The sequence below is a fragment of the Mus caroli genome, unplaced genomic scaffold, assembly GCF_978045245.1.
Source record: "Mus caroli unplaced genomic scaffold, Mus_caroli_1 scaffold_13, whole genome shotgun sequence".
Classification (NCBI taxonomy): Eukaryota; Metazoa; Chordata; class Mammalia; order Rodentia; family Muridae; genus Mus; species Mus caroli.
This window is the reverse complement of record NW_028227268.1, coordinates 91,243,099-91,270,784: the sequence shown is the minus strand read 5'-3', so window position 1 is coordinate 91,270,784 and position 27,686 is coordinate 91,243,099. Positions and strand designations below refer to the sequence as shown.

The 27,686-nt window shown below is 46.6% G+C and overlaps 1 protein-coding gene across 2 annotated transcripts in view; it reads left to right on the top strand.

The window, feature by feature from the left end:
* Positions 1–27,465, top strand: part of Nsg2 (neuronal vesicle trafficking associated 2) — a 59,651-nt gene extending 32,186 nt beyond the window's left edge. For both annotated transcript variants that reach the window (XM_029483021.2, XM_085829037.1), the window contains exons 4-6: positions 23,253–23,363; positions 25,685–25,878; positions 26,629–27,465. In XM_029483021.2, the coding sequence (XP_029338881.1) occupies positions 23,253–23,363; positions 25,685–25,876 (303 nt within the window). In that variant the 3' untranslated portion in view covers positions 25,877–25,878; positions 26,629–27,465. The remainder of the gene's footprint in view (positions 1–23,252; positions 23,364–25,684; positions 25,879–26,628) is intronic.
* The last annotated feature ends 221 nt before the right edge of the window (positions 27,466–27,686 follow it).

The following is a 27,686-nucleotide window of genomic DNA, read 5'->3' as shown; positions in this document are numbered from 1 at the left end:
CCTGCGCATGTGCGCATGTACACGCCTCTCACCCGTTCCAGGTGTATTTATAGGGCGTGAGGATCCTCAGTCATTCAGAGGAGGATGGGTAGGTTCCTGGGTTTTATAGACTTGGCTGAGCTGTTTCCAATCTCTACTTCCTCCTAAACAGGTGGCTCTCCCAAAACTGCCAGCCCCGCTTTTAAAGGACTTCAAATATGGTATCAATAACACAGACAGAAAATAGTTTATTCACCAATAATGTAAATGGAAATGATATTTTATTTTTAACTTTGCTTATCTTTCATTACCAGTAACACTGAGCTTTGCATATTTTTGCTTAATATGTACTAATTATACATATTGATTAGGTTCAGTGTGATATTTATATGCATGCATACATATATTCTGATCAAACACAATTTCTCTTTATCTACCCTCCCCTACCACCCCAAACTCTATCATTACACTCCATTCAAGTCCTCTCTTCCTCCCTCCCCCTTCTCTTTCCCCCCCATAATCTCTCCCTTTTGCTTCTGCACGGTGAGAACCAACACGTGCTATTAATCTGTCAGCACCAAGTCCTTTAGTTCCTTCCATTTTGATGCAAATGGCGTGATTTCCTCCTTCTTCGCATCTGACTAACACTCCGTTATGTGTATATAGACTTATGTGTATATGACTCCATTATGTGTATATAGAGAGCGTTTTCTTTAGCTGCTCATCATTGGCAGCCACTTCGGTTGATGCCAATTTTAACTGTTGGGAGTAGCACTATTATAAACATGGACGGGCACATGTGTCATGATTTGCTGGGTTTATTTCCTGTGGTTATATACTCAGAATAGCTAGATCACATGGTAGGTCTATTTTTAGTTTTTTGAAGACCTTTAAACTGTTCTCCTTAGTTGTATTAATTTTTCTTTTTACCAGCCCGGTAAAAAGCTCTGTTTTCACCACCATAGTGTCTGGTCTTATTGACTATTCGACCTTTGAGTCTTGCCTGAAAGCTCTCTGTGTGGCTAGGTTGGCTATGATTCCCACCTATTCACATCCTGCTCCCCCGAGTGACGGACTTCATGTGTCTCACTGGTTTTTTTCAGCTATTTCTTCCCAGTTGGTTTTGTTTGTGGCCTAGGTGTGGTGCTGCTGCTAGTGCTGTTGCTCTCCTTCCCTTCCTCCTCCATCTCCCCCTCCCCATATCTCCCTCCTCTTCTTGCTCTTGGATACTATAGAGCTTTCTCTTTTGCTTTAACTCAAATTAGTCATCAATCCAGAAGTATAAAAGAAAACACAGCCACATTTCACTCTCCTAAATGGTCACAAGACCTTCTCCCACCCTAAGCCTGGGAAGCCTTCTGGATTTGTTGTTTCATTGTTTGATTCATCTGGACTTTGCCTCTGACTGAAGAGTGGGTTGGAAATCCAGCATTACTGTTTGTGCTAGTATCCACTCTGAACTATGTATACTGTTTGTTTGTTTGGTTGGTTGGTTGGTTGGTTGGTTGGTTGGTTGGTTTTTGGTTTTTATTTGTTCTTGAAACAGGGTTTCTCTGTGTAGCCCTGGCCATCTTAGAACTTATTCTTTAGGTCAGGCTGGCCTCAAACTCAGAGATCCCCCTGCCTCTACTTTGGAGTGCTGGGATTAAAGGCGGATGTCACCATGATTCAACTATTTATTCTTAGCTCAGACTTTGCATTTATACTTTTTTGCCATTGGGCAGTTAACTTCTCATTGTTCCCGGTGATTTGTTGGCAGGTTCATTCTCTGTGTCAAAATGCCAATGGCTGTTCCTTCTCTAATATTTTGATTTCTTATGTCATGTTGATTCTTCTATTGTTAAAATAAAAAGGCGTATTGCAAAATGCTGTCTTTTCTCTTCTAATTGCATTAGTCAGTAATTTCAGATCTGTTGTTTCTATCTATCTAGCATTTTACTACTTAAAATTTTCACGGATTTACCCAACATATCCTTTCTGAGTTATGGAGGTAACTGTGTGTCTTCTCTTCTTCCTTTTTAAATTTAGACTGTTTTCTTGTTTGCAATTTCATGAATGTGTACAATGTACTGTCATCATAATCACCCTGTTACCCTTTCCCACTCCTGGTGACCCCTTTTGTGGGAAAATTGCTAATTAAGGTCGAAGTCTACCATTGACCCAGTAATCTTGTGGGGCTTGGCACATTGGGGCGGGGGGGCGCTTAGGGCTTTGCTTTCTCTGACCTTGTCTAGGGAATTGTAAGCCCCCACATACAACTCTCCCTGAGGACTGTCACATAGCCTCCATCAGATTGCAGGATCAGTTTCCTTTGTCTTGATCAAACCTGTTCAGCTAGCGCCGAGATTCCTGAAATGCTTCCCCATCCTAATGAGGCATTTCCGTGCCCCAAGACCTTAGCCAATGACCTGTGTCCATCCCGGAAGTTCCTATCGTTAGTCCTCCAAAACCTTGTAAGTCTTGAATCTCCCTAAGTAATGTTGATCTGTCTCCTGATAGCTGGTCCCGGTATGGTCATTCACCATACATACTCGCAGGGCTTCTGAACCCCCACACCCCACACCCACTCATCATCTCTGTCCACAAGAGCAGGGAGACCCATACCCTTTATCCTTCCCAACTATCTTCCTCTGATTTCACATCTGTGTTTGTGTGTGTGTGTGTGTGTGTGTGTGTGTGTGTGTATATGCATAACTGCAGCTGCCACATGATCATGATTGCAGCAGCCATGACACATCTGGGTGACAGCATTTTGTAATACGCCTCCCTCTCCTCCAGCTCTAACGTCTTTCTGTTCCCCCTTTGATGTTCTCTGGGCCTTAAAGATGATTATAGAGATGCCCTACTTAGGACTGAGTGTTCAACAGTCATTTATGCTCAACACTTTGACCTGTTATGAGTCTTTGCATTAACAGCTGCTCAGTGCAAAAAGAAACATCTCTGGCCAAGACGGAGAGAAACACTAATCTATATGTATAAACATGAATATTTATAAGTTAGTTTAATAACATGTCATTTAGCAAAACATTAGTAGTAAGTTCCTCCCTAGGACCTGTGACCTCTGCAGCTGTAGACCTTGACCAGGTTCATAGTACCAAGGATGCTTCCTGGTAAAGGCTTTAAATTTCATGAACCAGGAAGTGGTGGTTATTCACAGAGCAGTCATGCCACTATGGCACTGGTGGGCATTTCTTGCCTAGAAGGTCAGTATTGTAGCATGCAGGGTCCACAGTTAGTCCAGAGCCTTCTATCACTAGAAATGTGAGGTTCTGTCTTTTTTGATCCATAATAAATTTTGACAAATATGATTATTTTACCATTAAATTTTCAAGTAAAAAACCATTTTTTACACATTTTGTAATACATATCCTTGTTTTGTATACTGCCAACTCCTATTTGTTAATGTATTATTTTAAAACTTTGCTTAAATAATATTGTGAGATCATATTTATCAGGTTTGCTAAAGTGTTTATTTCACCTCTGGGGGAGAAAAAAAGAGTTCACGCTTTTTTTCTTTATTTTCTGGGAAAACTGGGGGTAAGGAAATAATGTTTATCTTTGTTTTAAGATATTTTTATACACAAAGATAAGCCATAAAATCATCTATATTAGTATTCTTGGGGGTATAATAGTTTTCAGTAAATATATGAAGAGATGAGTAAACAAATTTAGTTTTCACCCAGCTGCCTCTCTCTAAACCTTTGAAGGATTGCATTTTGGAATCTGTCCATTGTCTTCCCTTATTTGTCACTCCAGTGAGCAATTCTCTCTCCCCGTTCCATCAGCACATATTTACAGAGTGGCTGTCCTGTGCATTGCCTGAGGTCCACGGTATTGGTGATTCTCGGCAGCACAAGCCCTCATTCCAGAGATGCTCCATGCAGAGGAAGCTGTTGCTGAGGTGAACTCTATTCTAAAGCAATGCCATTCACCATTGGATATTAGTAGAACTCTGGGCTCTATGTTTACAGAGTTAATTCTTTAGGGATCCATTAGTCACCCCTGGATCTGGAGAATACAAGTAATTCCGGGCTGCACACACCTACAACAGACGATACTGCCTGTACATTTGTGTCTGCTTCTTGCTTCTGGCAGGTCTGCAGAGTGAAGCCACACAGGCCTGTAGGGTGGGAAGGCTCAGATTTGCCTTGCAGGTATGGCTCACTTCTCTTTCACTCCTGAGCTTTAGGCCTCCAGTTTGTAAGGTGAAGCCCCCAATCCTTTTTTGTGGGATAAGTAGACAAAGCATATATGTACACAAATCCATAAAACACGGCTGGCTTCAGAGATAATGTTTCCTTTCGGATTTAGTGTCTGTCCAGATACCTGGTTCAGTCTTGGGCTGTGGCGGGGGCTATGGGATGCAGTTATATCTGGATTGCTTGGAAGCCCTCAGCTAGTGCCCTTATTTTCCAGATATACTCAATCCGTTTCCACCCACGCTGCCTAAGTACTTCTTTAGGACTCAAGTGGAACCACATCAGTGAACCTTGGAAGCTCAACCTGTTTAGCTCTCTCAGGCTCCCAAGAAGCTTTTACTTCAATTTACTGTGTTGACCACAGAAGCCCTGTCTTCCATCACTGCGTACCCCCGCCCCACCTCTGTGCCTTCAGGCAGTTCTCTGCCTGCTCTTCCCCGGCTCCTGGGAGGCTGCCTCAGAAGTGTTGTCTCCAGCACACTGCATCCCGTCTTGCCTGCTAAGGATCAAGCCTACCTTCATCCCTACATCCCATGTGCCTAGCACTGAGCTTGTCCTGAACTAGGCACCCAGCCTATGTCTGTGACCCAGTGTTATATGATCACATGTGAATGAGATTTTGCCATTTCAGTTCTCTGAGGATCCAGGGGGAAATGTTCTTTAAAACAAGTTTAGAGAGCCAGGAAGAGCAATTCCATCTCTCACTGTCGAATACGATGAGAAACTATGAATTTCCTAAAAGACCCCAGGGTATGATGCTGTAATTGAGACTTGGAGACTCCTTTCATTATTTTTGTTCCACCAGAAAGGTTTGAACCTTTTGAATATCATTTATTCATATGGTCAGAGCTCTTCTAAAATGAGTTTCCCGATTCCCTGATTGGCCCATACTATTTGAGCATTGTTATGAAGTTCAATCCACTGTTCTGACTTGTGACCACTTCAAGATAATTAGCATATGCATTATCTTCTCTTTTATCATTTCTTTATGGATAGTCCATTAAAAATTTTCTTGTAGTGGGGAGGGTATAAGGGACTTTTGGGATAGCATTTGAATTGTAAATGAAGAAAATATCTAATAAAAAATTGTTTAAAAAAAAACCCTATTGCACCACACCAAAAAAAAAAAAATCCTCTTGTAGCCTTTTGAGGTATATAATACATTTGGAGTAATTATTCTGACCCTGGAGTAATAGAATATCAGAGCTGATTCTTCCTCCTCTGAAACACTGAGCCTCCTGACCAGCCTCCCCTCTTCCTCAGTTTATCATAGCCTCTGGAATCCACCATTCTCTCTTAGGTTTCTGCATGATGAACCCTTTTGAACCCGACACAGGATGCAAATCGGTGACATTTGTCTTTTTCTTCTGACATTTCACTTAACAGACCACCCACGTTAGTGCACGTGACAAGATTGCATGGCTTTATTTTGTATGGCTGAGTTGTATTCCATTATCCATAAATACTTTATTTTCTTTCTTCGTTTGTTCATAGACACCCAGATTGATTCTACAACCCTGTTAGAAACAGCGTTGCAATCAGTGTAAAAGCGTGCTTTCTGTCTCTTCTATGCAATGATTTTATTGCTTTGGGGGATATACTGTTTTTAGTGGTGGCTCCATATTGCTTTCTTTAGTGGCTACGCTAATTTATATTCCTACCCTTGTTTTTTACATTACCTTCAGCATTTATTATTATTATCATCATCATCATTAATCCTTTTTCAGGACAGTCATTCTAGCTAGAGTGAGGTGGTATCTAACTATGGTTTTGATTTACCGTTTCCTATTGGTTAGTGGCAGTGAGTATCATCTCCATCTGTCATTGCCAGGTTTATTTGAATGAGTATTTCTAACAGAGCCTGGAGGCCAAACTACTCAGCCACTCACTGTGCCTCATGAAACTCAGGAGCAGGTGAACTTGCAAAGCTGTGGGTCCCCGCCCTCTCCTCCCTCCCACCCCACGTAGCCCCTTCCTTCTTTCTGAACAATGCCAGTGATTTTACAGTTAAACACCCATGCTCTAATGACTGCTTCAGTACTAGGAGAGAAAAGAAGGCCCAGGAAGACTGAGCAGAGACAGGGCTGCTGGGCCAGTGCTTACTGCCTTTTCCATTGCTCTTGGATTCCATAACTACCTTGTGACAGTGACATTGCTGGAGTCCCTCTCCTTGCATAGAAAGCAAAACAGAGGGGAAGGTAACTTGTTTGAAGCTGGATGGGTCAAAGAAAATCCATCTGTGCATCTTTCTAAGCAATCAGTTTGTTTTTCTTTTCCACATGTTATGAACATTATCACAAATCTATTTTCTTCTTTGGCCAACCTTGTAGAAAACACTGAGTCAGCTGATTGCCCATTCATCTCAAATATGAGCACTGTAATCTTCCATGCATCTCAGTTTCCCATTTCCGTTCCTTCTGTTGGCTTCTCTGAGATAATGGCATTAATCACATGTATGGTTGAGAAGCCTTTGTCCAGCAATACTTGGGACCAGGAGGGTTAGAGACTGCAGGCTTTGCATATTTGTGTATTCACAATCAGAAGCCTTGGGGCCAGGAAGCACATCCACCACCACATATATATATATTTTGTGTGTACATTGTGTAGAACCCGGGGTTACTTTCCATGGCATTCTTGCTGGGCTTGCCCACCCTGTGAGGTCAGCAGTGGAGCCGTCCACTTACGTATCACCTCAGTGCTCGGAATGACTTGGAGTTCAGATTTTCCAATTAGTGATGCTCAGCCTATATGAACTGTGCAGACACTATGGAGTGCTTGGGCAGAGCTTGGCATAAGATAAGCACTCAGTGAGTGTTAGAAGCTACTAACCAACCCATAATGGGGCTTGATGATAAGTCAAGAGGGTGGCTGTAGACATAACTCACAGAGCACTGGATGCTCTTCAAGAGGACTCAGATATGATCCTCGGCACCTAAGTCACAGCCATCTGTAACTTCAGTTCCAGGGGATCTGTCACCCTCTTCTGATGTCCTTGGACACTCCACGCATGTGGTGCACAGACATACATGCAGGTCAGCACCCATACAAATAAATAAAGTTTAGAGCTGGGCAGTGGTGGCGCACGCCTTTAATCCCAGCACTTGGGAGGCAGAGGCAGGCGGATTTCTGAGTTCAAGGCCAGCCTGGTCTACAGAGTGAGTTCCAGGACAGCCAAGGCTATACAGAGAAACCCTGTCTCGAAAAAAAAAAAAAAAAAAAGAAGAAGAAGAAGTTTAGAGTTGAGAGAAACTGGTCATGTGACTTTTCTTTACTTGACACAGACTTGCTGAGAGCTCACAGCAGCCAATCATGGCCAAATAAAAAAAGTACTGAAATAATATCCAAGAAAGCAGTTTGGGCAATGCCTGATTGACACAGGCAAACATCAGGTTGGCTTTCTCAGCCTGGAGTAGCAGAGTCTGCACCTCTTTGGGGATCTTGTTTCTATATCCAGGAAGATTTCCTGGCCCAAGCCTCATTTCCAACTCCTCAATCAGTCCACAGCCTTTCAATTACAGCTTTGTACAAGGACCAAGCCCTGGACCCCTCACTCTGGGTCACACTGCCTGGACCCCTCACTCTGGGTCACTCCTCATACAAGGATTCGGAGTCCTGAAACCACAGCCCCCGTGGGAACTTGCACTGGGACAGACATTCCTCTGGGTTCCAGGCCCTTATCTCTGTGTCTCTGTGGACTCCCAGGTTGGCTGTGCCTACAGCCTGGGGTCTACCAGATGATGTCCTCATTAATATGGAGTCAGAATGGCCCTTCATTATTGGCAGCCAGGGAGAGTAAGTGAGGTAAACGGGTCTCATACCTGCCCAGTGAATCTATGAGAAAGTTAATCAGGGCTGTGACCCACCCACCAGCCCTTCTCCAGGAAGTGATGTCAGTGCCTGTAGCAGCAGGATGTCAAGTGATCGGCTGTTGGTGACTGCGTAAGGGATACATTGTGATAGTAGTGACGGCAGCAGCTGCCAGCAGTTGTGGGGTATCCCGCTCCACATGCTTGGATGTCCTCCCACTGTACCTGGTAAGTGAATGTCATAACCAGTTGCCATTTTGCACATAAGGAAATGAGAGCTCAGAGGTGTTGTTGGCTTAAAGTCACAAACAACTAAATGCTGGAACAGACATTGAAACCGTATTGACCTGGTGCTAAGTCCTCCTCCTTTCTACAGCTTCCCTGTCAAATAGTCACATCCCAGCCTCTGGGTGGGCAGAACTGAATTACCACACCGCCTGTATCCTGAACGCTTGTATCCTTAGCTTTTCATTTTCTTAATAATAATTTAAAACCATCCCCCGAAAGCAGTTAATATCGTTCACGGCCCTGCTGCTCAAGGCTTTTCTGCCTGTGTGGTGGAGCACAGCATTAACTGTAATTAATGGCACTGCAGGCACAGCCAGGCTGCGAACTTCTCGGTTTGCTGAGTTGGGTGTTGTCCAGAGCGTCCCTGGTCAGAGCTGGGGTTTGCTTGTCTTGACTGTTTTCTGAAATCAAATTGAAAACATGAAGGAAATGCAAGCTCGGCAGTCAAAGGGAACAGAGGCCAGGGGAGCTTCACCGGCCTGGGCTGTGTGCTTCCAGCAGAATCTCTGGCTTCCTTTTAATAGGATGGGGATAACGGGGAGATGCTTCAAGAGGAGACAGCTCAATGATTAAGAGCATGGGTTGCTCTCAGAGGAACCCAGTTTGGTTCTCAGCATCCTCTTACACACACACACACACACACACACACACACACACACACACACACACACACATCTTAGAAAAGAAGGCAGCCTCATCTGATGGTTGTTGGTGTGGACTTAAAGCGTAAAGCTCGGTGCTTGGCTTTGCACAGTGTTTGTCCGCCTCCTCTCCGTCAAAGCCTGCGCTATGGCACACCATAGATCCTTATCTATCTGGAGATGCTTTTTGGATATGCACTCCAAACCACTTCAGTCTCCTACCCTGAAACCATAATTGATCACAGGTGTCTGTAGTGCACTCTGGGGAGAGCAACTGCTGCCCTCCATGGATGGGGCGGACCCCACGGTCCCCAAGGTGCCTTCTGTGTTCCAGTTGGCTACTGTCACATATTGCTGTTGTCAGCTCCACACTTATTCATGAGAGACGACTCGGGGTAGCTGGATGGTTAGAGGTAGCAGACACGTTTAGAATTATTTAATATTTATATGTCCTTTGTTGTCATAGGCAGACACCATCTTATGAATTAAGGCTCTCTCCTATAAGGGTGTCTCCATCGCAGCTCTTATCTCTTCTGACCTGGGTTAAATTATGGCTTTAACTTTTAAAATGAAATTTTCTTTAGTTAGCCAGAGATTTATCCCCTAGCTATGCAAGGCCCTGGCCCTGACTGCTTCTTCATAATCATTATGCTGATAGCACATTAAATTGGGAAATGTGATTGCTTTGAAATGTCCTGATTTACATAGTATCTTTTTCCTTTCAAGAATGCTACAGACATTCATGAATTGGGGCCCTGCACCTCAGGACCACATTTTCATATCACTCTCTGACCATGGGGAATTTCCCTCTGAGTTCTGAAAAAGATTGTCACAGTATTGCCTGTAAGAAGTTTGAGAGCCAAGATGTTCCATTTTCCTCTACTTTCAAAAGGCAATTTACTTAGCAGGCCCTGGGTAGTGCTCCTCTTTAGAGGGTTTGAGGTAGGGCTCTATGGGAAAATGGTCAAACATCATGTTAATATAGTAAATTTGGTTTGGGGAAAATTATAGGACTTACTTGATAGAACCAACTTGAAAAATCATTAATCAGTTTATCTCCGGGCTGGAGAGATGGTTCAGTGGTTAAGAGCATTTATTCGCTGTTCTTGCAAAGGATTCAGGTTCAGTTTCTAACATCCACATTAGCAGCTTATGAATAACGATTATCCCAGTTCCAAGGTTCCAGTTCCCTCTTCAGGCTTCAGTGGGCACCGAACACAGTCCATGTAATAAAGACAAGCATAGACACATGTAAAAATAAAGAAATAAAAGGTTTATTTTAAATACCTCTATTATGCTTAATAAATTACAATGGTCTCCTAAGCCTTGCAAATGAAATCTTGGAAATGGAAGAGGCAAAGCCAGTCCCCTGCTTAGGAACTGGACAGACTAACAGGCAGTGACCAGGGTCTTCCACTGGATTCTCACTCCAGGCCTGGTTTGTCATTTAGGGCTGGCATTTCTAGCCAGGAGAGTATCTTTACAGAAATCACTCTGATGTAACCCTTAGATGCCATTTTCAAGCACATACCATCTCATGCCGAAGCTGGGAGGTGATTCTTAAGATGGTCTCACCTTTCCCTGATAGGTGATAGCAGGGGCTAAGGGCAGTGAAATTCTCCTCTCATGGGTGAAAAAACAGACTGCACAGTGTGGCAAAACATGGTCTTGTTTTGCAAATGATGGGGCAGGGAGTGGGCAGTAAATAGCTTGCCTGCTCTTAAAGGAGACACTAGGTTCAAACCAACCTAGTTCAAGGCTGGTCAGGACCCATGGCCATCTCCAGTCTTGTCCCAGCATTCACAAAAGCAGAAGGAAATGGCTTCCTTTCTTCTGTTGAAGCTAGACAGACCAACAGAAGCCTGAGTGGCTCAGCCTATCTTGCTATGTGCACAAGGCTAATGAATCCCAAAGAAAACAAGTCAGTATCGAATGCAGATAATCTTAGAGGATATGAAAAATAGTCAATCGCCCAGACGTGAGAGCCATGGCATAGGAAGAGTCAGGAAGACAGTCAGTTCCCAAGGCAGCCAATCCTCAGGTCTTTAGTGTCTGCCTCCTGCTCCATGCCAGGTGCTGTGTTCAGCATCCCACACAAAGACCAATATCCTCCCTGTAGCAATGCATCCCAGTTCCCAGGTGAGAATTTGGGGTCTTGAGTAGGATAAGCGCCATGAGAGGTTCTGGCTCCACACCAGTCAACTAGCCGGCTTTCCTGTCCCTCTTAGAGCTGTCTGACAGAAATATACTCCATCTGAGGATATAAGGAAACACACATGGTCATGCACACACTTGCACACATACAGGCACAACACACATACACACACATTGCACCACACACACATATGTTCATCCAAGGACATGTGGGCCTTAAGGGACAGTTTCTGAATTATTTAAGGATGAAATTGGTGATCACATTGACTGGAAGAAGATGACATGGAATCAATTGATGGATGGGGTCTCAGAGAGGGCTTAGGAGATGCTCAGTGGCTGCTCTTCCAGAGAATCCCAGTCAGGTTCCCAGTACCCTTGCTGAGTGAGTGGTTCAATACAGCCTAAAACCCCAGCTCCTCTTCTGGCCTCTGTGGGTGCTGCACCTGTGACATACATGCATGCGCTCGCGCGCACACACACACACACACACACACACACGTATGCACATAAATTAAAATTTTCTAAAAACGGAAGGAAAGAAGGAAGGAAGGAAGGAAGGAAGGAAGGAAGGAAGGAAGGAAGGAAGGAAGGAAGGAAGGAAGGAAGCATGCCTTGGTACCACATCCTGGTACTCTCCAGAGGCTCCCTACCAAAAGCAGACCACCCAGCAAACATTGGCTCTCCTGAAGATCAGCTTCTCCTAGAGCTGAAGTACATCATGGGGTTCAGGAGGAAAGCTGAAGGGCTCTCCAGATTCTTATTCTTTTGAAGTGAACCCTACTTTACTCCAGGAAGGATTCTCACATTATGATGCAAAAAGACGAGTTCAGTTTTGATTGCCATAGCAGCATGCCTGAAGCTCAATACTTTATAAAGAAAAAGAGGTTTAGTTGGCCTACAGTGTTAGAGGCCAAAAATCCAAATCACATGGCATTGCTGTGACAGAGATCCCACCAACATGTCACATCGCCATACATGCCATCAGGTGGGAATGTGGGGAAAAGGGAGGCATTCTGCGTGAGACAGGAAGTCAGACGAGAGGAAGGAGCTGGTCTTGCTCTTTTATGACAACCGTGCTGAAAAAATAACCCAAGTACCCTGGAAAGTATCTGAACTCCTTTCCAAAGACAGTGCTTCCAGATGACTGACCTTCTCCTGAAGTTCCATTTCTTAAAGGCTCCCCAAATCCCAGCATCACCACTGGGGACCAAGCTGGCAACACATGAACTCAGACCATTGGTAGATGATAACAGTAACCCAAGACACACTTGCCAAAACAGAGGGAAAAATCTGTGGGAGAAAGTCCATTTGTTCCCAGTTTCTAGTATCAGGCTCACTGGACTTTCCTGATATGGGCATGCTTTCCCTTTCTTCCCATGGAGGACATCCCTCCCCAGTGCACACACAATGAAGACTCTCCCTATACCATTGTATACATGTGTGTGTGTTGGGGGGTGAGTCTCTCTGGGGTTCCCATGCTATGGGTCCTGGCTGTGGTCATACCTTATGCTGAGTTATTATGGCTTCTTGCCCTCTGAGGCCTGCTGCACCAGACTTGAGCTTTCCAAGATCAGGAATGCAAGAACAATGACTCCTGTCTAGTCAGGACCTGGAACATAGAGTACTTGACTGTTGATGGACTGATATCCATTTGCTTTAGTCAGTCTCAACAAAAGGCTCCAGGGCAGGGCATCGTCTCTGTCCCAAATACTTCAAAGCAAATCCCACCTCTGGCCACTGGTGGAACACAGCTGTCTTCCTGCATCCAACCATCTTGATGGAAATGAACCTGTGTTCTCATCTCCATGGAGACACAATCTCTGCAGCACAAATTCCTGATTTGATTTAGCCACTTTCATTCTTTAATCCCCTTTTCTTGGCAGAAAAGTGATTCTTAAAAAGTCAGGTCAGCAAAGTTGATTTGGAGAATCAGACTCTGTTCCGAATCCTAATGAACAGAATTGCAGTGTTGTTAGGCAACTCCGTGGAGGCTCTGGAGCCAGAAAGTCTAGCCCACATGTCCCTAGGGTAAGAAGCCAGGCCTGCCCACAGAGCAGTCACCATTGGCAACAGAGGCCCCTGTGAACATAGACATGAGAAGGTACCCTAGTTAGGATTATTACTGTGCTGAAACACCCCAATAGGAGGAAATGGTTTATTTGGCTTATACTTACACATCACTGTTCATCATCGAAGGAAGTCAGAGCAGAAACTCAGACAGGGCAGAAACCTAGAGGTAGGAGCTGATGCAGAAGCCATGGAGGGGTGCTGCTTACTGCCTTGCTCCCCAAGACTTGTTCAGCCTGATTTTTTATAGAACTCAGAACCACTTGCCCAGGGGTGGTATCACCGACCGTGGACTGTGCCCTCCTCATCAATCATTAATTAAGAAGCTTACCTACAGCTCAGTCTTATGAAGGTGTTTTCTCAACTGAGATTCCCTCTTCTCTGATGATTCTAGCTTGGGTCAAGTTGACATGAACCTAGCCAGGATGGGGGAGGGAGACAGATTTCCACTCTCTACTGGCCTTGCTGCCTTTGTCTGTGATGGAAGGTCTCCCTACTGAATTCTCTAAGTCATCATGTCTCCTTCCCTACATGTGCCACAGACAGACAGACAGACTGACAGACAGACAGACAGACACACACACACACACACCCTGGAGGAAAGGTGCTAGGCGTCAGTCTGTATTTAAAAGGAACTCGTGGAGTAAGGCTGAGAGCAGCTTGGAGAGGGCTGCTTGCAAGCTTAGCCTCTGGAAACTTGTATTTTAAGAATGTTCCCTCCATTCCATTTCCAGAACGAATTGGGGGGTTCTCTGTGCCTCAGTTTACACATAATAATACAGCGTGAGCGGCACACTGTTTTCCATCTGGCAGTCTAGAACAGAGGGTGGTTGTGGGAACTAAAGGGGGCTGGGGAAGGAGGAGGGAGGGAGGATAGCCCACATCTGGCCAGAGTTTCTCCTATGCTCTGGGCAGGCAGGAGCGGGAGAGCTGCCAGACGCTTTCCACTCGGCCCCAAGTGGGGATCTAAGCCACTGACCCCACTCGATGTGGGGACAAGGGGGACCCCCAGGGTGACACCCTGTAGCCCCGGGGTTATAGGAGAGAGGGCTGAGGGAGAGAGGTTCCCACGCAGGTGAGAGTCCTTAGTTTGGGCCTTGACTGGAGCATAGGAAGGCCTTCCATTGGGAGATTAGAAACGGCTCATTAGGAGAAAGCCTATCCCATTGTCCACGCACAGTGGGCCTTAATGAACAGAGACAGGGTTTTAGAGCTTTATTGTAGAAAGGCAGGGAGAAAGAGAAAAGGTAAAAGAGAGAGAGTGGCCATGGCCAAGAGGAGAGAAGGGGGAAAGAGAGAGAGAGAGAGACAGAGAGACAGAGAGAGAGAGAGAGAGAGAGAGAGAGAGAGAGAGAGAGAGAGAGAGAGAGAGAGAGAAGAAAGGCTAGAGAGTAAGAAAGAGAGAGTAAGAGGAGAGAATGAGGAAAGCAAGAGGAGAGGAGAGAGGAGAGTAAGGGGAGTAAGAGAGTGAGGTGGGGCCAAGCAGCCCCTCTTATGGTAGGCTATTATCTTTACTGTTGCTAGGCAGCTGGAAGGAGTCTAGTCTGAAGGTCAGAAGCTTGGGACATTGTCTGTGTGACTGCTAGCCACACTTTTCCTGTTGGGGATGAAGGGGCCGTAACTTCGACAGGAGCCAGAGTTCCAGGAGATATGAGGGAACTCCTTCCATCCCATATAGGTGAATTATCACCACCAGGTCCCAGGGTTCCACACCTCAGCTCAACTGGAGACCAGACTGTCTGTGTATAGCCCATTGCCCCACAGGTGGTATGCAGCACAGGATGACTTTGTGTCCAGCACTCAGCACAAGTCCCCAGGAACTGAGTCTCTAAGGAGTCTCATGTGACATGTTAAAATGTCAGGACTGTGTGCTGGCTTGGCAGTCAAGAGCACTTACTGCTCTTGACCGAAGATCCAGGTTCGGCAGCCAGAGCCCGCATTGCAGCTCACAACTGTAACTCTAGTTCAAGGAGATCCAAAACCCTCTTCTGGCCTCCTTGGGTACTGCTTGCACATGGTGCACTTGCATACCGGCAAAATACACATCAAATAAAAACAAAACACAATTCCGTGAAAATGGAGCACACCCTAGGTGGCTCCACCAGGAGAGCTTTGGGGAGCCCATGCCTGATTGGACTTGGCTATGGGCTCCTTTCCTTTCTGTTACTATGATTTTGGTCCTTGACAGTGACAAGCCACAGCCAGGCACACATGTCAGCCCTAGTCCTGAGTCCTCCTGGCCATGGCCTTGGCGACCTCAAACTCAGGTCTCATTTCCTTGCCCTGCTCTGGTGTTTTATTTCCTAGAACCCTGGAGACAGTGATCAGGGCTTGCCCAGAACCCATGTGGACCTTGCCACCATACATTGCTCAAGCAGGACTATTCTATACTGTCAGCCACGGGGAGGAAGAGGGGTTGTCCACCCCATAAACAGATGACTATGCTCCTTCATTCCGGAATAGCAAGACCCATGACCCCAACCTTGACCTATAAGATAAGTAAAGGAAGAGATGTCAATGGGACTCAGGAAAGCAGAAAGGGAGGCTGAAGGGATGAGACCCTGTGTTGTGTCTCCAAAGTACCAGGCCTCCTCCCTCCATCTTCCCCATTCCTTTTCTTCTCATCTCATGGATCAGGGTTGAAGTCATGGGTCTTGATATTTCTGCATGAAGAAGTATAGTCACCTATTTGGGAGGGTCAACCCTTCTTCCTCCCTGTGGCTGACAGTACAGAATATTACTGTTGGAGCAATGTATGGTGGTGAGATCTACACTGGTTCTGGGGCCAGATCCTAACAGACACTGAGATAATCTTGTTCTCTTTTCTTTAGAGGCAAAAACAAACAAACACACACACACAAATGATTTTGACTGTTACAAGCTAATGACAGCTCTGAGTAAGTTGCACCCAGGCTGCCAGGATCTATGTGGATTATGCTGACTTCCAGGGTGGGGTGGAATGGAGGTGATCAGAACCCAGAGGAAGGAGCTCGGGACTCTGCATCTGACTCAGTTCCACAAGAGTACAGGCCGTGGAGGTACAAAGTGAGAGGAGGATTCTGAGCACGTCCACAATCTCCAGAATGGTCGTTTAGGAAAATCCCTCGGTGGCCAAAGGAAGAATTAGTTAGGCAGGGGAGGCAGAAGAGGCCAGAGAGGACAGGCTTCACATCAGAAATTCACTTCTGCCTCATCAACATGAACCACCAGTGAGCCCTCTTGAGAACCCCTGTGCCTTGAGGAAGCTCAGAGAAAGCCTGGCCCTGCCCTTGAAGGGGCTTCTGATCATCAGTGGGGCCTCACAGAGAATACAGGGAGGTAACAGGACCATATCCCAAACCAGAAGAAGCAACTGAGCCACACACAGGCCTGACCCCAGCAGGAGTAGGGAGGGGTTCTTGGAGCCGAGTTGGTGCCTTCACACACAACTCTTCCCTTCCCCACATTGGTTGTCTCAGGGGATATTAATGTAACAACTCAGGACCATTTTACAGGTGACATCAAGGGTTCTGAGGTGGCCTAGAATAAGAGTGTGAGGTTGATCTCTATGCTCTACCCACCCAGAAACCCTGAGAGACCCATAGTGTGTCCAAGGGGATGAAAGAAAAGAGACACCCCACCCCCACCCCCAGGATCTATGCTTTGGGTAGGATGCTGAAGAGGAATAAGAAGTCTATCACATACGACAAGCCATTCTATTTGTGTCCAGCCTAAGTCCATAAAATGGGTACAGAGCCATGGGTCATTCCTGTGAGACCCTGGACATCTATCCTGATCCACGACTCCCCAAGGGTTGGTATGCATCGCCACATTCAATTACTATGCAGATGCCTCCAATACCACCCCCACCTGAGAAGGAAGCTGAGGTCCCCAAGGCAGGGATGGGGCTGGGGGTCAGACAGAGACACCAGGTGCATATAGCTCTGAGGCCTCCATCAGAAATCCCAACATCAAAGGCTTCTGTGTTCTCTGCTCTGCGTGGTATGAGGGGGAGTGATGAGAGATCCAGAAGGCCACTCATCTCAGTGGGCTTGCAGAGGCTTAGTGCCCGTCCCGTCCACTGGAGCCTGTTTCAGAATCCCGAGACTAATCCCGGGATAGGATGCCTGAAACCAGGATTCCATCTCTTCTGGTGGCAGTTGCCACTTCTATCATTGCCTGTTGGGTGGCTCTGGTTTTATGTCTCCATGAAATTTAATTTCCCCAGTGTGAAAGCTTCTCTTGCCACGAGGTTTCCAGGGTTTATTCTCTTCATAAAGAAAGGCCATTTGTTGGGCTCTACGACACAAAAGCTGTAGAACCTGAATGCTAACAAGGCCCCTGCTTCCCTGGCGCTGAGGCTTTGGGTTGGTAACCTGAGTAGGCAGACAGTGGACCACTTATGTTCTTCTCCCAATTCTTAAGGTCTGCGGTGTCGTGCACTCCCAGAATAAATGGGCAGTTTGCCTCATGATATTGTGCCACTTCATTGCCCTCCTGCAGGCAAGCACCGCTGCAGACTCGGAGAATTATCAGAGCCTGTCAGGGAAGGGCCACAGACATGTTCTGGGGTATTGGCCAGGCTTTGCTCTTTCTGTTGCCAAGAGCTGGCTGGGCTCCACTGTGCCTCAGTTTCCAGCTCTGTAAGTGAGGGTGATGTCTGAGCCTATAGAGCCAGCATGGGGCTTAAAAGAGAGTGCATAAATGTCACTTATCACAGTGCTCTGTGCACCGTTGGACAGTCAGTGAGAGCTAACAGCTGTGCCTGTGTCAGGGGGGTTGGAGGTGTCACCCCATCCAGTCTTAAGTGTGGAACTTGGGTCCTCATTTCATAGATGAAGAAACACGGGCTTGGAGCAGTGAAGTTTCTTACCCAAGGTTGTTCAGCTCGTTAGAGACAGAAACAGGGTGATATGCCCCCACAGCCACTGCAGAGAATTCTATACCTGCTCCAAAGTGAGGGCCCAGCTCTGTCGGCCAGCAGGAGGAAGTTTTCTATCAACCAATTCTGTGCGGCTTATAGCTCTCACCATGTCAGACAGCAGACTTCAGATTACCCTGTGTATTGGTCTGCCAATGAGTCCACCATGTTAGTTTCCCAGAGCTGCCATGATAAGTGACCCTAAACTCTGTGGCTTGATGCAGCAGAACTCCATTCTCTCCGATGCACCCTGCCTTAGCCAGCCAGGGATCCTGTTGCTGTGGTGAATCACCACCATCAGAGCGACTTGAGGAGGGAAAGGTTTATTTGGCTCACACCTCCGCATTCACTGAAGGAAGCCAGCGCAGGAATCCAAGCAGGGCAGGAGCCTAGAGGCAGGAGCTGATGCAGAAGCCATGGAAGAGTGCTGCTTACTGCCTTGCTCCCCATGGCTTACTCAGCCCAAGACCACCAGCCCAAGGATGGCCCCACCCACAATGGGCTGGGCCCTCCTCCATCAATCACTAATTAAGAAAATATCCTACAGACCTTATATGGAGGCATTTTCTCAAATGAGATTCCCAGTGACTATACCCTGTTGAGATAGGGTTGACATAGGCCTCTACACAGTCTTTTCCCCTTGAATCTTCTAGCTCCTTTGACTCCCTCCAACTCCATACTGCCTCTCCTTCCTCAGTGTGTTGGCCTGTGTCTCTTTATGTAATAAAATCATGGCTCCTGGACTTTAATACCCACCCAGGTGATGCACAGTGATCTCACCTCAAGACCTTTGACCTAATTACACCTGCCGTGCCCATCCTTCCAAATGATGTACCATTTGTAGCAGACTGAGATATGGGCATGCATCTCAGGGGCCGCCCTCCTCCTGTCCAGGGATGCATGCACACTGTCTGACTCTCTTATGGAGGAGGAAGGTTTTCACGGGGATCAATGCTGGAGCCCACGGGGTAGGACCCTTCCCTTACACACTTAGCATTGTCCGCCCTGTGTGGAGAACAGGCTGTAACCTGGACTTCAAGCCAGCATGTAGCACATGAGCATGTGCTCAGTCCACACTTTCTGAGGAGCAGAGAGGACCAGCCTCCTGGGTAACACATCATATATTGTTCATCTCCTGAGAGCATAGTGCTTAATGCACTGTGTGTCCTTGGGAAAAGCACATGATTTCTCTGTGCCTTAGTCTCCTCTAAAAGATGAAGATCCAGTAGACTCTACCTCACAGGCAATCAATCAATCAAACAATCTGGCAAACAAGGACCCTGATACTTTGTTTGTGCAGAGCAAATGGAAGTGAGAGTTAGTCTATGCTACCTCCCAAAGGGAGCAGCAGACAGACCAGGTTAATCCTGTCATGGTGAGCTATTCCTGGAGAGCAGGGTTGGACAGAGAGGGGCTAAATGTTGCCTGAGAACCTGAGGGGGAGATGGGGTAAAAGATCTTCTTTGATATGGAGGATCTAGAATGGATAGAGAAGTTAATGGCTTTGGAGGTAGGAACTGGAGAGCAGAGAAAGGAAGGCTGACATCCCGGGAGGGTTTTGTCTGCTCCGCTGAGCATGCATAATACAGTAAGGACGCCTTTCTGCTAGAAATCTTCCAGGAGGGTGGGTGTTCAGAGCAGGGCAGTGCTGGTTCTGGCAGAGGAGGGGGGTAGGAGATCTGCTGAAAACGCCAGGGTGGAGCTCTCTGCCTTCTTCCAGCCCACCCTGTCCTCCATTCGCTCTGCCCCCACACCCTGCTCTGTGACAGGCTAGGAGGTGGCTCATCAGATACCTAACTGTTCACTGCCCATTCCTAAAGGCCTGCCTGCCTCGTGGCATTTGGCTAAGAGCAGATCTGGAAATTTGTCTGTGATGAGGAAGTCTGAAGTAGGGAAACCTCGGGAGATGGAGGCAGGTGTTGGCAGGTGCTGAAGATCATATCACAGGATGCCTTGCTTCTAGGTGGAAAGCATGGACTTCATTGCTGGTCCCACATTGTTAGGGTGAAGCCAAGGACATTAGCACATCTCCAGGACCTGGGTGCTCTAATTAAGCCAATGAATCCTGACTCGGAGCCCAGAGCCCGTACTCAGAGCATGTTGGTGGGTGGAGAAATGGCCTCCCTGCAGGCCACGGCTCACCCTTCCATCAGGGGATTTAGCTACAGACTCCAAGTTCTGGAGGCCTCTGAATTCTACCAGGAGGAGAGAGGCTGGCTCAGGGCAGCGGGCTATCTACCTGTCTGAAAATCTCAGTAGAAGCCAAGACAGAAATCCCAAGCCTCTAAGTCCATGCCCCAGCTCTGGGGCCAAGGTGACGTGGTCTCCTCAGCTCAACTCATTCCACCGTACTGCCCAAGCTTGCTCAACATTTAAGACATTCCCTAATTATCAGCCTTCCCACTGGCCTCCCTGCCTCCAGCCTTACCTCCAGCCCTGACCTCTGTACACTGCCTCCAGAGATATCTGTCCAAAGCCTAATCTTGATCCCACCATTTGACCACTTAAAAGCTTCAAGGGTCCCCTGTCACCATGAGTCAAGGCTCCACGTTCAGTGTGTCCACTCTCCCCTGCCCTCTGCTCCAGGCCCTCCTCTCCTTTGCCTCCTCTAAGCCAAACCCACTAAGCTTCTAAAGCAGCCCAGACTTTCCCGAGCTGCGCTCTGGCGGAAGCACAGTCCTCTCCTCAGAGCCTCCTGCTATCCCAGCTGGAGCTTTCTGCAAAGTCACCCACACGGATACATCCCAGCCCCAGATTAGTCCCAGACTTCCCTGCACTGATAGCCTTGGTCACAGAGCAATCTCTACTAAAATTCAGGAAATGGATGAAGGCTTTCAGATGACATGACCTCCATCTACCCTGGCACAACTAGCCTGTTAACGGTACATATGGGCAGGCTACTCCCCAGCTTCTACTCAGCACTCAGCATTCATAGAGCCTTCCTGGCCCAGATCTTCACAGAGAGCTCTTCTCCCTGCCTACACTAGGGAGGCAGGAGCTTCAGACATCCCAAGGCCTGGACTCTACCCCAAAAATTCTGTTGTCATATCACCCAGGGGGAGCCAGAAGGGTAGGATTGTTGAAAATGTCATCCACATGATGATAACATATCTAGCCAGCTTGAGATCCAAATCAAAACAGCTTATAGGAGTCAGTCTTGCCAAGGGTGTAAGATTGAAAATGATGCCCATGTACTGGACCCATTTTCCCATTGTCCTTTAAATTGAAATTCACAGGAGAGGGGAACCTAGATGCCAGCATCTGAAGGTCCATCAGATGCTTCTGATAGTAGTCTTGAAACCACTGTGCCTAAAGGAGATACTGATCCTCAGCCCTTCCTCCCTCTTCTTTTCCTAGTGACATTTTCAGAAGGCTTCTCTGTCACACAGTCAGCCTTGATGATCTAGGTAAATCAAGCCCTGCTCCTCTCAGAAAGGGCTAGGAACAGGAGATCCCTGGTCTGTCTGTCTGGGGAATGTGCCCCCAGTGCCCACCCTAAATGGACGTTGCCTGGTCCGCGCCTGTGTTTAGATATCTCGCCCTATTGCTAGGTTTGTCAAAAGGCTGGGGCTCTGCTCAGTCAGAGGCTGGGTCATGTGATCACTGGGATGGGCTTTCCCAGAAGCCCCTTGAGCTGACTGAGAATGCCTGTGGAGGGAAGGTGTGGCTTCGGATCTCTGCTCCTTCTTTTGCATGCATGGGGTCTACAGCCACTTCATTGCCACTAATGGGGCCATGACAGTTTGCATTCTGGCATAGTGGGTTGCCCACTTGGGTGGGAGGGAGGCTAGCAGAATATTAAAGCTCTCTGATAGAGTCACCAAGTACAGGAATGGCTCCCTCTCCTGAGGCAAGGTGTTCCCTCAGCTCTGGCGTTTAAAACTTGAGGTAAAATTAGTCACTTTAAAATGAACTATTCAGTAGCATTTGCAATATTTACAGTGCTATGTGGCCATCATCCTTGTCTCATTTCAAACATTTTCATCACGCAGAGGGAACCTGGTACCTATTATCAGTCATTCTCTGTTGTTCCCAACCCTGAGCGCCTGGCAATTGCCAGTGTGTTTTCTATCTCTACCATTTAATGTACTCCAGATATTTCATAATGGTCTTTTAGATCTGACTTCTTTTATTCAGTGTAATGATTTTGAGGTCTATCTACATCTGTCACACATATTTCATCCCTCTCATGACTGAATGATATTATGTGGATACACACCATCTATCAAGATCAGTAGGTGACTGTATGCATGAACCACTAGTGAATATCAAACTCCTCAGCTGTGCAATTGTATTTGCATATGAACTTTGTACATCTTCCTGTGTGTTAGCACTCCTCTGGAGTTCTTAGACTATCTAGTACAATATAAATCCATGTCTTATATTGTCTTATATGGGGAACATGACAAGAAAAGGTCGAAATGTGGTCAGTATAGAAAGTTTTACTTTTCTACAATTGTGGTATGGGACACATGCAAGGTGGGTATCAGGTGTCCAAACAGAGGCAAAGCCAGCAACTGATGCCTGACATTTCACTCCAGTGGTGGGGACAGGAGTGTAGTGTCCAAGGAAGGCAGGAAGTCCTGTGTCTTAGGGTTTCATTGCTGTGAAGACACACCATACCCGAGGCATCTCTTAAAAAGAGAAACTTTTAACTGGGGCTGGCTTACAGTTTCAGAGGTTCAGTCTGTTATCACCATGGCGGGAAGCATAGCCAAATGTAGGCAGACATGGTGCTGGAGTTGCAGAGAGTTCTACATCTTGATTCGAAGCCAAACAGGAGAGACTGTTTTCTGCAAACAACTAGAAAGAGTCTTCCTTCTGCACTGGGAGGAGCTTGAGCATAGGATTGCAAAGCCCACCCCACAGTAACACACTTCCTCTAAAAAGACCACACTGACTTCAACAAGGCCACTTTCCATGGACCAAGCACATTCAAAGCGCCACACCCTAGGTTCAATGACTTAATCCTCCCCTCCATCTCCAGGAAGAGGGAGGGAGGGAGGGGGAATCACGCATAGAACTAAGAAAGAACTTTCTAGATTTTCCTGCAGGAGGAAAAAACTGAGGCTCCTGGGTACAAGTTTTCTAAGGATCATACTACATTTTAGTTACTGTCAACACACCAGCTGACCTGTTGGCTCCCAGTGCTGGGGGCTGCCTGTATGGCCTAAATGTACCAACTGACTATGTGACTCTCAGTTCTGTCTTCTTCTAGGTCACCATTCTTGTCAGCCTGGCCCTTGCCTTCCTTGCTTGCATTGTGTTCCTGGTGGTTTACAAAGCCTTTACCTATGACCACAGCTGTCCTGAAGGATTTGTCTACAAGGTAAGGGGTTTGGGGCAAGCAGATAGCCCTAGGTGACAGTCAATAATCAGAGGGATTATAGATGCCTTCTCATCCCTGCTGGCCATATTTGGGTCTGTCGATCTTCTCATGAAATGTCTGAAACACAGCTCGTGTTAGAAAGAGAGGTATCATGTCTTCCTGAAGGACCAGTCTCAGGCAGGCACTAGGGTTGCAATCGCAAGGTCTGGAAGTAGGTCAGCTCCAAACTGCACATGAGCAGTGATAGAAGCTCGAAGCTCGCTGATGCTTAATGTTGACTTGCTATCTTCCGAAGGCTTTGATTCACATGGATTATCTCCCTGGATAACTGACCAATTCTTTACATCAGGGTGTCCCTAAAGAGACAGGAAGACAGAACAGAGCTTCTGAGGTTTTCTCCCAGCCTATGTCCAGACCCCTCACCCTCTGGGTCCCTTTCTTCTGAACCATCGCTTTAGTTGCCTTCCTTCCGTAAAAGATTTGGGTGACTTGGAAGTTATCTTATTCCTTTGGAGAATTATGTATGCTCAAACAGTCAAATAATTGAGCACATAATAATAATAATAATAATAATGATAATAATAATAAGCCTGTTGGGTAATGAGACTCTCAATACATATTAGTTGCAATAAAAATAGCTTATTTAAATCCAAAATAGGTGATAATGTTAATTTTTATAATCACCATTTGCTGAGTATTTTTTGGTCAGGCTATTTACTAGAAATTTCCATAAATGTTATCTCTACTAAACCACACAACCATTCTGAAAAAAAAAATGGATATTTTTTGCCCCCATTTTCCATAAGAAGTAACAGAAATTCAAGTATTTAGTTAAGAGGATTTCCCAAGACATCACAGCTGGTCGGATGTTTCAAAGTGGGAATCAAATAGGGGGTGTTCTGACTTAAGAGTACATGTTGGATGGTGCTGGCACATGCTCCATGGGGCGACATTCTTAATGGATAAAAATTGAGGTTCTGAAAGAATGGAGACAGCTGAATAAACCATGCTTTGTCTGCACAAGGGGAGTCTGTAGAAACCCAACAGCGGAAAAGACTCTGCCACCTGGGACAGACGTCCCTGATATTGGCAAGCTAAGAAAGAGGTTCTACCTGTGCATGAGGAGAAAGGGCTTTGCTTAGTTTTTCCAGAAGGAAATTCCAAAGACATGAAAATTTAAAATACCAAATATGGATACTCAGCGGGGTGGAAGGAAGACGGGATGGGTGCAACATTCGTCCAGAATTAGCTCGTTATATAGCTTTCTTTAAATATGTAAATTTCTACCTTATTTGATAAATAAGTAAGAAAAGGTAAACTCTGGAAGCAAGCTAAACAGAAAACTCCAGATCAACTGGAGAAACTGGAGTGCAGTCTGTAGCCTGGAGCCACCAGAAGTTGAAAGTGCCTTTTAAATGCATCCAACCTATGGAATGTCAGAGCTAAGCTTAGCACAGCCTGAGTCAGAACTTTCTACGGGGCCTGCAATTGGCCAAACCCATCCGGACCAAAGCCTGATATGTGACATTACATGCTTTAACAAGGTAGGGCATGGTGGTGTGTGCCTTTCAACCCAGCACTTGAGAGGCTGAGGCAGGTGAATCTCTGTGAGTTTGAGACCAGCCTGAGTTCCAGGACAGCCAGGTCACAGAAAAACCTTCTCTCAAAACCAAACAAATGCAAAAAGCTTTATGCAATTTATTGAATATTGTGCAGGGCTGAGAAACAGGATTGTCAGGGTACACACTCATACATCAGATAGTTGGAAATGCCTAAGTCAACCCCTTATAAACAGAGGACATTTATAGCCTAAGCACACTAAGAGGCAGCAACACTCATTTAATACACCATTCACTCTGAGTGCTAAACTAGCGATATTTTATGATTATCCTATATATACTAGGATAATGCAGATAGATGCATAAAAAAAAGACATATTAATGTTAGGAACCAATAACTTTACTAAAAGAAAACAAATACATATATAAAACAAAGGACATGAAATTGTCATTATCTATGGACAATGGCCCAGACAGCCACTGTGGACCTGATGTCATGCTACCAAGAGCAGTGTCGTATGGTCATCAAGCCTATGTGTCTGGTCTTACCTCAGTACCAACAATAGGTATATTTCCTCTCCTCTGAAGATGGTGATGGTATAATCTTGGGGAAGGTCTACTGTGGCCAGGTGCAGGAGAAGAGTCCCCTGTAGGGTACTTGAGGGCTTGATGGAACTGAAGCCCCTGCACAGGGCATCAGCATCCCCGTGGGTGCCAGCAGCCCACCCGGCTACTCCTGACTCTTATGTCTTTCTTCCCCAGCACAAGCGCTGTATCCCGGCCTCGCTGGATGCTTACTACTCGTCCCAGGACCCCAGCTCCAGGAGCCGCTTCTACACAGTCATCAGCCACTACAGTGTGGCCAAGCAGAGCACTGCCCGGGCCATCGGGCCATGGCTGTCAGCAGCTGCTGTCATCCATGAGCCCAAGCCACCCAAGACGCAGGGCCATTAAAGGTCTGCCCCAGCTGGGATGGGGGTGGGTGGGTGGAGAGGGAAACCCCCTTCCCCACTAGTTAAGCAAGGCTGGAGCTACAAGACAATACTGTACTGCTAGGGTACGGGGTGGGGGCGGGGCAGGATGGGGTCTGGGAAGAACTCCCCAAAAATATTGTGCACTGGAGTTGTCTGAATCGATCTTTCCTTTTGTTCTTTTGTATTGTTGCTTCGTACCCAAGTCAGGCTCGTGTACAAAGGCATGTTTCGTGTTGATTGTTCCCATGTAAGATATTTTCAAAGCCGCCGCTTATTCTTTGTTAGGATAATTTAGAGACAGAAAAGGAAGCCGGATAAAATGAATTTTAAAAGCATGAAACGGGCTCCACGTGGAAGACACAGCAGGGCAGTAAAGAGCAGAGTCTCTCTGAGACTTCTTAGATAAGGCACCACGGCTTCTGTGTGGGCGTCCGAGTATCTGCGTGGCGAAGGGTGGGCTGTTCAGTTTGCCTGTGGTCTGCAGGAGAGAAGCACAGCAATGGCAGGCAAGGCTGATTTGGAGAGGAAGGTGATGTTGGCATTTCTAAACTAGGAATGCACAGAGTACCACTCAATGGTGAGCTTGCAAGATTTGCACAAACTCATGGGGGAGGCATCCACGCTCAGCCCTGGACAGCCCATGGGGACCTAGGCTCCGATGCTCACAGGGCGGCTGTTGTGCCTCAGCAAACACAGGCGTGGGTAGATGTTGTCTTTCTTTTGTTTTTCTAGGTGTATCCCTAGATGCTGCCCGTGTTTTCAAGATGGCAGGGGTGGGAAGGGAGAGAAAGGAAGAGAGCTCAGACAGGCCGCTCTGGATCCAGCTAAAAGCATAGGCACCCGGGTTTCACCCGGGTTTTGCTTTTTCCCAAAGCGCTAATGACAGCAGGAATGACAATTGAATTCTAGCTAGTTGAAATCTGACAGCCGGGAAGAAACTTGAAGATTGGGCAGGCAGTGCTCATTCCTAAAAGAAGCTGGAGAAGGTGACTGTTTGCTCACTGTGTTGTATTGACAGAGTTGTCCAGACTTCCCAGCTAGGTTCCAGAAGCACCTGGCAGGGAGGCGTGGCCAACATCCTTAGGCTTCTCACTGGCACTTTAGCAAGGGCCTCCTGCTTCTCATATTCCAGGAAATCCCTTTTCTTGGAGGTGCTGGCCCCAGGTCCAAGAGAATGAGAACTGGCCAGGGGAATCGCCCATTTGACCTGCGTAGGCCATTTAAGGGTATTTTTTGTGGCTTGCTATATTGCTGAAATTATTGTACACAGCAGCTGGGTAATAGGAATAGTATATCTCAAACCATCCTGCCAGATACTCTCATCTGATTTCTCCTCCCTCCCCCCATCTTCCCATCACCTTGAGTCACCTGTAAATTCATTTGTCATCTGAAACGGATCAACAAATCTTCCCTAGCAAAACCACAGAGCGCTTTATAATTTTGTGGTGTATTTTTGTCAGTAGGTAGCAGAGGCTGAAGTATTTTTTGGTGTAATTCTTGAAATTTTCTGACAGGAAAAAAAAATAAACATAGATGTGTCTGAGCGTCCTGACTGCCTGTCCATCTATCCTTGACAGCTTGACCTTCTGCTCAGTGAGCCTCATGGGAATGCTAGGGACACAGGAGGTGGGATTGGTAAGGCCAGGAGCAGAGTGCCCTATTAAGTGGGAGGAGAAACTGGGGCATAGTGTGTGTGGGGGTCTCTATCTTAAAGTAAGTATAGCCTGATACACTGCTAAAGTCCTGGCATGACACTGAGCCCTGGGCAAGATCCTGAAGCCCTACAAGAT